Source organism: Varroa destructor, unplaced genomic scaffold (assembly GCF_002443255.2).
Source record: "Varroa destructor unplaced genomic scaffold, Vdes_3.0 BEIS01000005.1, whole genome shotgun sequence".
Taxonomy (NCBI): domain Eukaryota; kingdom Metazoa; phylum Arthropoda; class Arachnida; order Mesostigmata; family Varroidae; genus Varroa; species Varroa destructor.
The window spans coordinates 39,233,443-39,244,727 of record NW_019211458.1 but is presented as its reverse complement, the minus strand read 5'-3'; the positions used below and the strand labels follow the sequence as shown (position 1 = coordinate 39,244,727).

The 11,285-nt window shown below is 43.3% G+C and overlaps 2 protein-coding genes across 7 annotated transcripts in view; one reads left to right on the top strand and one right to left on the bottom strand.

Moving 5' to 3' along the window:
• The window catches only part of LOC147755675 (uncharacterized), a 104,273-nt gene that overhangs the window by 64,619 nt on the left and 28,369 nt on the right, over positions 1–11,285 (top strand). The window contains exon 7 of one of the 4 annotated variants that reach the window (XM_086989951.1): positions 10,942–11,253. The exons of the other annotated variants lie outside the window; for them this stretch is intronic. Coding sequence (XP_086846077.1) covers positions 10,942–10,956 — 15 coding nt within the window. The 3' untranslated portion in view covers positions 10,957–11,253. The remainder of the gene's footprint in view (positions 1–10,941; positions 11,254–11,285) is intronic. 4 annotated transcript variants of the gene reach the window in all.
• LOC147755677 (uncharacterized) overlaps positions 890–11,285 on the bottom strand; it is a 25,638-nt gene continuing 15,242 nt past the window's right edge. Inside the window, exons 1-2 of one of the 3 annotated variants that reach the window (XM_086989936.1) lie at positions 3,938–7,876; positions 890–3,528 (exon numbers count right to left, since the gene is read on the bottom strand). In XM_086989936.1, coding sequence (XP_086846062.1) covers positions 1,167–3,077 — 1,911 coding nt within the window. In that variant the 5' untranslated portion in view covers positions 3,078–3,528; positions 3,938–7,876 and the 3' untranslated portion in view covers positions 890–1,166. Of the gene's footprint in view, positions 3,529–3,937; positions 7,877–11,285 lie in introns of those variants that run through there. The other 2 variants (XM_086989935.1, XM_086989937.1) reach the window with 2 other exon arrangements.

The window sequence follows — 11,285 nt, the reverse complement described above, 5'->3', positions numbered from 1 at the left end:
AAAGGACCCCAATCCATCAGAATTCATATCTATCTTGTCCCCTCCTTCCTCTCCGTTATGCCCTGTTCGAGAGATGCCAGTGTTCGTCTGGGACTGCCACCCTTCAAGCAGTCGGCCGAGGAAGGGGCGCGACGGGACCAAAAACAGGGAAGCCCATTCGTAATGGTGGGCAAATTGAATTTTGGCCCAAAGTGAAGTTTTGGCCTAACGGTTGCTCGTTACTTTGAAAACAGAGCATTTCTCAGTGTAGCAGTATTGGGGAGCAGAAGTGGTAGTAAAATCGTCGCCACATCTTCTCAGAAGCATCTGTATCCACAAACGTTCTAAGAGTGCGCGATAATAAAGCGAATGTAACGCTACTGAAACCTTCGATTGAAAAGGTTATTCTGAGTGGGGAGTGGGGTTTGCACGGCGACAGCAGCGGACACACACAATTGATTCGTATCAATGTTTGGAGGTTCAATTTATACGCGCAAACAATGTATCGCTACAGATGTAGCTGTATGAAAAAACTTGCAAATGGACAACTGGGCCAAAAAATGTAGGATATCGACTAAAGCAACATGGAGGAGTTCAGAACTATATAAGACCGATTACTGCCTAAACCGATTTAATTGTTTTTATGTATCTGCTAAACTAAGTTTTTCAATTTCATTTCAGTATAATGTTCGATGCCAAGCATACGGGCTGGGGAACAAATCCTTAAGTTTATCTCGATACACCTGTGTATACTCGAGTCACAGCTAAGCGTTAACCATTCAAATTGTACATAGGTTACATCGATGATGTGTACTCTCAACATACGTTTTTTTTTATTAAAGCAAACACAAACTAACTAATTGCTAATTAGAAGGAGCACAAACTATTATCTCAAAAAAATACGTGTATGTCCATTACAATTAGTCGTATGTTTATTTTTCGAGTATATAACAGAATTATGGCAACAACGTGAGCGCTGAAGAATTTCTGGGCTTGATCTACATACTCATAGGGCCGGGTGTCTGGGGTTTTTCTTCAGGAAACTGAACGTATTCAGGCGAGTGTGGCATTAGGTGTAATTACAGAAATTTGTAAATACCACAAAGCAGTATGAAGCTATCTGTACTTTATAGCTCTGAGTTGCTTAGAAAATTTGTTGGTTGTTCGTCTGATTATTGTTGTGTTGGTTAAATAAACTGTTGAAACTTGCTGAGACGCGCGAGAATCTCTCTGTCAAAAAATCCCTTTTTATTGTTTTGCGATTTTGAGCGTTGCTTTTTCTTCTTTTTACCCGGGTCGTCGGAGGTTTGAGTTTGGGTTTCTCGGTGTGTCGAACCTGTCGACTCAGAAGGTCGCGGCTGAGATTGTGCTGTCGGCTGAATTATTGGCTGTACATGCTTATTGGCCGATTCGTGGATCTTGAACAGTTGGACAGGCAGACAGCTCAATCGACGTTCAAGGGTTGCTGCAGAAGCTTCCTCAAAGCGTGCGGTTCGTGGCAGACTAGGTTTAGCTTGAAGCTGCTTTTGCCGAAACTCCTTGGAAAGACTACGACCTGTTAATGAATGGTATTTGTTCTTCCAGTCAACACCATCACCCTCAAAATGGAACTTCGATGCAAGCCTACGCACATTAGGCAGTACTTCAATTAGCTCCTCTTCGACTGCCGCGTGTCGATCGCATGAGACACGAAGAGCTTTGAATGATTTTTTCGAACGTAGTACGGGCGAAGAGCTGGTTACCTTATCTGTTGTCGGGATGGGTACCGAAGACTGTATTGGCTCAACTGGTAACGTGATTGGAGCCGGACTGGGGGCCTCACGGCGCTCGTCTCTCGAAGAGATGGGCACCGAGACCCTACGCACATTTCGGGCTGAGGCATTACTATTGCCTCCGTCCATGGGCTCGATACCCAGTTGTAAGTCTCCACTGCCCAAAATCACGGTGTCCCTTGATTCGGACGCCTCGGACGTCTCCGAAGCGGAGCACTCGCTATGGTCCGGATTCTTAACGGCATTAGTGCTTTCATCCGAACTGTACTGGCTGTCGGTAAATATGCTCAGAATGGCATCTACCCTGCGCCGGCTTTTTGGGTCATACTTAATGAAACGTCGCGTAACCACCTTAATTTCGTCTTCTATTTGTTCCTTTGAAGTCGTCGGCTGGATGACCTTGTCGTAATCCTCGAGAACGATTCCCCTCTTAGCTAACCAGGCACTGACGGCCGAGGCTTGGGCCGCTTCCCGTCGTGCGTTCACCTCGGCGACATATTCATAAATGTGATCAGAATCCTTCGCACTGGACTTCTTTGTGTTCGGCTCTTCAAACGTCAAATCACTGTGCATAGTAACCACTTTGTCTATCGTCATTATGTCGTTTTGAGTCTCAATGAACTCCTCATTTCGCATATTCTCCTTGAGTGGGGTGTCGACTTCGATAATAGTTGGCTTCATGAGTACCGATGCAGTAGACAGTGATATTTTACATTCGTGTGCAAATTTGTCCAGCATAAATTCGTCGAGTTCTTGCTGGTCTAACTGCTCAGTCTCACAATCACTGCCGCTGCCACAAAGCGATTCTCCAGGACTGTTACAAGAGCCACTGGAACTAGCACTGCGGCCTCGTGCGGAATCGCTATCGCTGTGTGAGTCTGAACCAAGCGCATCTCCTGCGAGTTTGGTTTCAGCACGCTCAAGCTTAGCATGCTGTTTGAAGCGGCAGCTCTGATTGAGGTTTTGCTCTAGACGGCGCCTCATTTCGGAGAAGTCTGATCGGTTCTCACCGATATCCACGCGTTTGTGGCTAGCCTGATCTGTACTGTATGCTATTATAGAGCCAAAGTGAAGATTTACGCTTGGCGGGACCGAGTCATTTTTGCGGATAGCGTTCTTCACGCAAACAACTTCCATTTCTCGTGCTGCTTCAAGTTGCTTCAACCTACCCAACGTTCCTTCAAGTTTGTCGTCCTGCGTCGAGCTCCTGGCGTGTATTTGCGATATCACTCTGTTAAATTCGACACGAAAATCCGAAGAAGGCACTTGGCAAAACTCTTTTTTGTCCGTAGTCGAGCAGGTATCCTTATGCTTTCGTTTGAACATGATCCACTTTTTGTATGTTACACATTGAGCCACATATTGGTACTCCTTGACGCGACACACATTTAGGTACAGAGTTATATCGTAATACTATTGTCACCTTTACTAAACACTATTACAATTATTAATACTTATGCTGCTGCTGCTGCTGCTGCCTCTTCAGTGAACGCACGCACGTACTCACAGGACTCAGAAGACGTAAGCACACGCGGAGCGACAAACACGACACATAACAAACTGCAATACAATTTTCCGAACAAACCAAACAGTAACGTCGTTGTGTACAGTGAGCATCACTGTAACAATTACGGCGATTGCCACTATGTTTGCTACGATACTTTGATGGGCTTTACGCACATGCAAGACTTTTGCTGTTGCCGGTCGCGGCCTGGGCCCGAGCCCCAGTGACGCAGACGGTTGAACAGACGATCCAGCGCGGTCAGCCTGGCGCCCGCTGAAACGTTTGAAACGAAGGCGAAAATCAAGAGAGAGAAAATGGGGAGAGAAGGAAACCAGTTGCTTTTTTGTTCTTTTCCTCAACCTCCTCTTTCTCGAAAAAAATTATCTCATCGTTAGCAGAGGGATTTCGGCACTATGAAGCCACTAGGCTGTGGCACAGTGCGACATCATTATCGTACCATATAGTAATAACTATTATGATGATCCGTAAGCTATTTCGCCGACCCTCGCTCATCATTAATGCCAGCAACGACAGTGCAATGGCGATTTAATGGCGTAAAGTAGAAAAACAAAATGAAATACCGGAATTAATCCTGGCCACACAATGCATGCCGATGTCTCATCGACAAGTTCAGATTTTAGGGGATATAACGACGTGCGTATAGGCTAGAAAAGAAACATACAGGCAGGCCATAGCTGACCAATGGACGACCGGCGCTTCGTTCGTGGACTGACAGACAAGAGGCGTATTTAACAGCCGCGGCAGTCACACAAGCGACCGTGATTGAGGCTGATGCTGATGCGTTTAGACGCACGCGGATCACCGACTGGCCAGCCGTGGATGAGCCAACCAGTTTCATCACTATTCAATCGAAAGAAACGATTCCAATTGCCGAGATGCGTAAGGCAGTCGATTAACTTTACTGTGGTGCTATCGGCCGCGGAAAGTGGTGGTGAACGGGGCCATGCTGATGCTACTGCTGATTCAGTTGAACGGGAACTCCGCAGCGGATGTACACAGAGACGGTCAGCAGAGCGGATACGTTGTTGCTACGAACGCGCTGACCATCGTCTGCTGATCTACTACAATCCCTACGACTACTTCTACTATTACTGCTAGAACCTGCCTTCAATCGATGCAGATGTCAGGCAACATCTCGGCAGATGAAGGCAGGCACACAAAACGACAGCAATGGCTGGCGTCACGATAGGCAACAAATACGACAGTTTTCGTTGCGACAAAAAGGAAAAGGCCACTGGTTCCGATGACGAATCTCGAAAACCAGTTGAAAGTTAGCGAGTGAAAACAGTACACATATACGTACAGGGTTGATGATGATATGAACCGGCCGAGGGCAGTCCTGATCGGACGTGTTCGAGAAAGCATGTGGTCCCTGTACAGATGATTTATGCTGCCGTCTTACGAATCATCCCCAGCATTGGTAGGGGGGCGATTATACTATGTTCTCATCAGTATCATTCTGCGGCCGTTTACGTCTACGGAAGTTCGAAGGTAAGGTTCTAGCGTACTGCAGATATAGTAGATGCTCGGGGACGATAGTCAAGAAATTTTTTTCGAAGGAGACTAAACAAAAAGTGAAACAGAACTCGCGATACTAAATGGGGTTCAGCGCTAATAAAGATCAATTGGGTAACTTCTGTTGTTGCTTGTTTGCGTTGGCACTATTATCTGGATCATTTCCAATTGATACCCAATGTCGCCGCTCAACACTTGGAAACATCATAAACCTCAAGAACGTGTTTTAACCAACCACCGCATCGTTATACTTTTTTGTAACGTCTACATAATTCGCCAGATTCACGACCGTTAAAAGAGCACGGCATAAGACAATAGTATTTTGTGTTATGGAAGAGGAAAAACCAAATAGCTCCATGAGCGAAAAAAATAACGACACCGTTTCCCAACAGAGAATGGGTTGTCCCTATCACATCCATGTTCCATTCGACGGCATGACTATCGAACGCGATTTAGGTATAACTTTATCTAAAGAGCGTTCCTTTTCAACTGCGATCATTTTCGTGCAGAAAGAACGTTTTTAGGCTTATGTTTCTCGCGTTTTTTTGCTAGTGTTTTCATGGGGAAAGTTTTGAATGATGAATTATTATTTTTCGCGGGTAAAATTAACAGAAATTACCTCATTGTTTGAGATTTCTATTTTATTGGTTTATGACGCTGGAAAAATACGTGTAAACAACATATCGGTTAACAAGCGCATAGGGCTTAGAGGCATATCATTATGTCTTAATGTTGACGTAGTTTAGCTGAAATCAAACTCAATTTCTCAGGGACATTGAAATAATAGAGCCTACATAGGATATTTTACTGGTCTATAATGAAATTTATAGAGTTGCGTCGTGCACACATGCGGCAATGAAAACACGGAACATCCATCACCTACTGCAGTTTGATGGGGAAACACTTCTTAGATCCTCCGTCCATTCTGCTAATTAATATTAACCTTAGTTGTTGGTAAACAAAATGTATGCACGTATTATTATTTCTATAGTCCATGCATTGTTGACATTTGATAAATTACAAATCTGATAAACAACGATCTGCTCTCATAGCGCACACAAATGTAAACATGCAGCAAAAAAGTACGCCTTTCTAGAAATGCAGGTACATCTTTCTATCTTAGTCAGTCAATTTCACTAAATCAAATTCAATGAACGGGAACCGAACATTGGGGCCCAGTCAAAAAAAAGAGCCAGTGCAGAACAGCTGCGGCTTATCGGTAGTAATAATATTTATGATTATTATTATTATAGTAAAAGAAGGCATGGCTACCACGCTAATGATGGGACCGCTGCATCTGCAAGCACGTACACATACGGTCAAGCATATATATAATCACGTCAGTCATCGACGGTTCGAAACCCTCTGCCACTAGCCAGCTCGTTATACGGCTCAATGCAGTAACTGTCTCTATCCGTCCATCGGCCCGCTTACCATTTACCCAGGTAGCGAGTACCTTGCCTGCTATTTGCCCCAGCAGCGCCATCTACAGCGCCCACCATGACGCCGTGTCTGCCGTTACCACCAGCTGTACTACTTCTAGTACTATTGCTACCATCTAACTAGTATGCGTCTATTCATATAGACACATACGGACATGATCACGCGTGGACGTTGGCGGGCGTCTGGCGTGTCCATTACTCTTTTCTTCCTCTTCGTTTGTAGGCATTTAATAACGCGCCCAGTTTTTGCTCGATCGTCGACATTTCTATAATAAAATGTTCGTCGCACGATAGATGAAGCTATCGCCTTTCGTTCAACAGCCGCAGCAGCAGCAGCAGCGGCAGCGGCAATTGCGTCAACGACAGTAGCGGTTACAGAGGCTGACTGTCGAGGCATGTTATTATTTGACACAACGAACATAACTGGGTACCTACTGAACAATACAGATGTGTAACAGGGGTTAGGCGCAACGGGCTGGCAGCTAGCCAGCCACTATTGACGACCACCCGCCAAGGATGAGCACGAAAACCTAAGCAATAGGTACACTTTGCCTGCTCGTTCGTTGTGATTGAATAGTCCAGTTGTTTCAATGATCCATCGTCATTATAATCAGCAGTAACGATGAAGAAAGCTCCTAAGCGGCGTGATGTTACGAAAACAACTGCTAAAAGGTAATTTTGGCCCGTTTTTTTCATCGGGGACACCCGCTCCTTCCGCGGATAATTGCCGTCTTCGTTTATGGTGCGCACAGAGAATGGGTCAATAAGAAGCTAATGATGACGGCAGAATCAGAAACCCACTGACCATAGAACGCTCTTGTCGGTATGTCGATACGAAGACGTCGATTATAACGATCGTGTGATGTACGAAAGTCGTCCATCATTTCGCTGTTCAAACAAAACGAATAATCGTTTGTCGAAAAAAATTAGAGAAACAATACGTCGCTCATAAACACGGATCATCAACATGGACGGCAAGTAAAGCAACAATACTATCAGAATAACCTATATAAATTGTCAGTCGGCCGTTCGCCAAATGTAAGAACGGATAAATGGACATTATCACTATAGCCACACAGATAGATAGTTGTGCAGAGATTTAAGTGAACGCTTCTGGTTTGAGTTTGGCGTGTTTTTTTCAGTTCTGTCAAGACAACCAAAGCTATCGTCTAATACCACCAGGTTATTAGATAGAATTATTTATCACTGCCTAACGCTGACAGACGACAAGCTGGCATTATTTTCCAGCCCATTGTGTTTTTGAACAGAGATCTGGAAATTCTAACGGCGAATGAGTAGACGAAGCAACTAGCAGAAGATCAGACGGGACACGAATCGGAAGTCCAGCCATTGCTAGTTACAGCCGAAGCGATATTAGTAACAAAGTGTTCCAAATATGTGTGCAATATTAATATCGGTTACTTACGCAGACCGACGGCTATGAACGTATTCAGTACACCGTTAACCGGAGGATTTCGTGACGCACCGAATTTTAATTCGAACCGTTGTTCGCGTTAGATATAACTTCTGTGACCGTTGCCGAACGAGAGGCACCCACTTACTTTTTCGCCATGATGAAGGGGCAACGGTGCTGGGAGGTTTGGGTGCAACTTGTGCAGTAACATCCACGGCTAGGGGGGGGGGGGGGGGGAAGGGGGGTTGACGGCTCATTTGTGACATATTTACACAACCAAATAATAGAAAATTTGCCAGCCAAATAGACGGAGACAGGCCAGCGAACATCAACAGCTTTAGCAGCTCGTCGACATTTTCTCCAGTCATTCGCGTTCTTTGACTGGCTCTTATTAGTAAAGGAGAAGAAGATTGTGAACCGATAGGGGGTGAACATCATCTTCATTTTCAATTTTAAATTCCCCTCCGTCTCCGGGAAGACCTCCTTGGTCTTCGGCCAACAGCCTTACCCGCATTCGTTGCCTAAAGGCGGGTACACTGTGGGGAATACTTACGACATTGCCACTGTGCCTTCGGATGCAGCTGCAGACATTGCTGCAGCATCGGCAGTGAAGGTTACCGGCTGTCGCTTTTCAGTACTACAATGGTGACGTGCAAAGGCGTCCCCCAGCAGCCTTATTGAAGGCAAAGTTGCGTTAGAAGAGTGGCCTATATGGGTCTATCTGTCTGTTACTAGACATCGCAAATGGCTAATAAGCATTAAATAATTATGACCTTCATCGTGATAATTAGCTATTTAAAGGTGCGACTTACATAGACAGCCATTATAGCGAAAGAGACACCAATGCTACCTAACTCTCATGGATAACTATGGCGGATGGAGGACACGCTTGCGTTCACTGGACAGTACTGGTAAGCAAAGATCGCTTACCGCAAGTATTTTGGAAAAATAAAATTTGGTTTTTTCAGGACTATCTTGTAAGAGAAGCCTGAATTGATAGATGGATGCGTAAGGCCCTCTAAGCTGTTTTTCACAACAGACATAACGTAAAAACACTTATTTTCATGATATTCAAGAAGCTCGAAAACGTAAGTAAATGTTACGATAATTACAGCCTCATGGTAAAAAAAATTAGGGATAGCTGACATAGTGATTGTCTGCAATTCAAAATCTATGTAATCATAGATTAAAGAGTATCTCGCGGCCTAGATCGTTACAGCCTGTAGCGGAGGTTGTTTTGTTTTTTGTTCTTTACGCTATCTTCAGCTTGATAATTTGGAAAGATGCTTGCGATTTTTGCTTTCCTTGCCGGAGGTGAGTGAACGCTTCGTACTGCGTATTATTATTATTGTTATATAAAACACGGTGCAGTATTTAGCACTCATTCACGGCTCATACGTGCGTGCTATTTCGATGTGAGCGATCAGTGTAAACTATTGTAATTTTTTTTTTTTTGCATATGTAAGGATTCATTTCGCGTCTTGTTTGAGGCGCATTGATAGCTAATTTTGGTAAAACATACAATCATCGTCCAATTTTTGTTAGAAAGTAAAATAGTCTGCACAGAAGGCGTCTTCGGTCCACAAGCAATTGGTATAATCTTATTAAGCTGTTCTCAACTGACTCAAGTCTGACAAGACTGAGACAAGTTCAGAATTGACACATGGCTCAATTCATAGTCAGATAATTTACCAGATAGCTTACCTGTATATCATGTACCATATATCATGTTATTATATAGTTACTTGGATATTTTTCTAATTATATCTAGTAATATTACACAATTATAATTAATTACAAATAGAAAGAAGCAGATCATGACGCAGATATGTTTTCAAATCAATATCGATTTGTTTTTTGTGGACACTGAAGATAGCTGGCGTGACTTGATGCTGAAATTTTTTTAGTCCGCTTGCTTACGACTTGCCCACTTGCAGTGCCCTCATAGATATTCTATCTTTAATCAAAGGCACGAAAATTTCGATCAAACGGCTTGCGGAGACGTGTGTGTGTGTGTGTGTGTGTGTGTGTGTGTGTGTGCATGTGCGCGTATGACCCAAAAGGTCCCATTTGATTCAGTGGGTCGCTAGCGTAAACCCCGTTGACTATTCAATACTGAAACCGTTTTCAATATAGCAGTTGTACACCAAGATCCAGAAGTACGAAGTGTTGCCGTAATCAGTGCTATATATATATATATATATATATATATATATATATATATATATATACACCTCTCCGAATACTTGATTGAACGTATCCTTCTGAGTATTTGTTTGCTTTTTATCCGAGTGTATTTTATTAGACAGGAGTCCACCACACTAATGGCAGCTTTAAGGAGTCATACGTAGTCTACTTCGGACACACCGTGATGAAGCATAATAACAGTATGATTTTTACTGCGCTATTTTGAGCTAAACATTGTTAATTAGAAGAGTTACTAAGTGTTGTGAAATAATGTTGCATTTTTTTGAGAAATTATAATACGCTAAAAAAAAAGTGATATTGAAAACATAAAAACGTGTCGTTCGTCTACGTTATTACCTCTTTCTAACACGGTGTTGTTAGAATGAACAGAAAAAAACAATTTCCCATCTTAAATATATGCGCGATGCACTGAATTTGCTAGCACCTAAGTTCATCGATAGAATTAAGCCCGAGCTGTAAATTTTAATAGAAAGAACCAAGCGCGTGAACACGTATCAAGATTTTCAATTTCGTGCTTAAACTGAGTACTATTAATGCAAGACACAGTCGTTCACATTATTACAGTCTGTCTATTCGTCGATTCCGTTGTTCAGTAGAAGTTTGCTGTTTGTTTTTCTATAGGAATTACGGTACGATATAACGTCGGTACGGAAAGCCCAATTTGATTTCAACAATGACTACGTTTTCTTGCGATGTGTACAGGTGTTGATTAAAAAAACAAAACTGAAATCAAATATGCTGTCTGTCACCTAAGCAAAATTAACATTGAAAATGTCGTCTGACATTACACATTTGGCCGGCCATCTTTCTTATGCCTGTCTCACAAGCGAACGTTTATTTGCGCCTTGGGCCCTTACCGACTTGAACAGTAGATACGTAGCGTGTCATACGACCGTGATTAACGAAAATAAACGTATAGACTGCGATATATGCTGAAACGAATATACTGATACTGGGCAAGATGCCATCAATTTCAAAATGCCAACTATAGTCTTACTGTCGTCTGAGTGACACCAACAGCAAATCGGAAGTTAGCAGAAACGGAAATTCTATCTGTATCCATACTTAGATAGAGACGTATGTCAGTGTGTTTTCAGATAGCCTCGACTAGCCGTCGGCAGAAGACGAACGAAAGCCAGCGTAGCTAAGGGCATTTAGCAGCCGTAATATAGAAGATACTACTTTGTTATCCGAATGCCTTTCTTCATCATGGAACAGGCCGACAGCAATGCCATAGTATTAAGAGTAGCAGCAACTGCCACAACGGGGTCTGTAACAGTAGCAGCCATCGTACTTGCGGTTACTGAAAGATTTCTTATAGATCCGTATATCTTCGAAAGCAATCCGTAGGCCCACGACACGATGATCACCTCACTTCCTCATATTCACGGAACGAAGGTTGGCCCCAGGCCCGGCAGAAATATAGAATC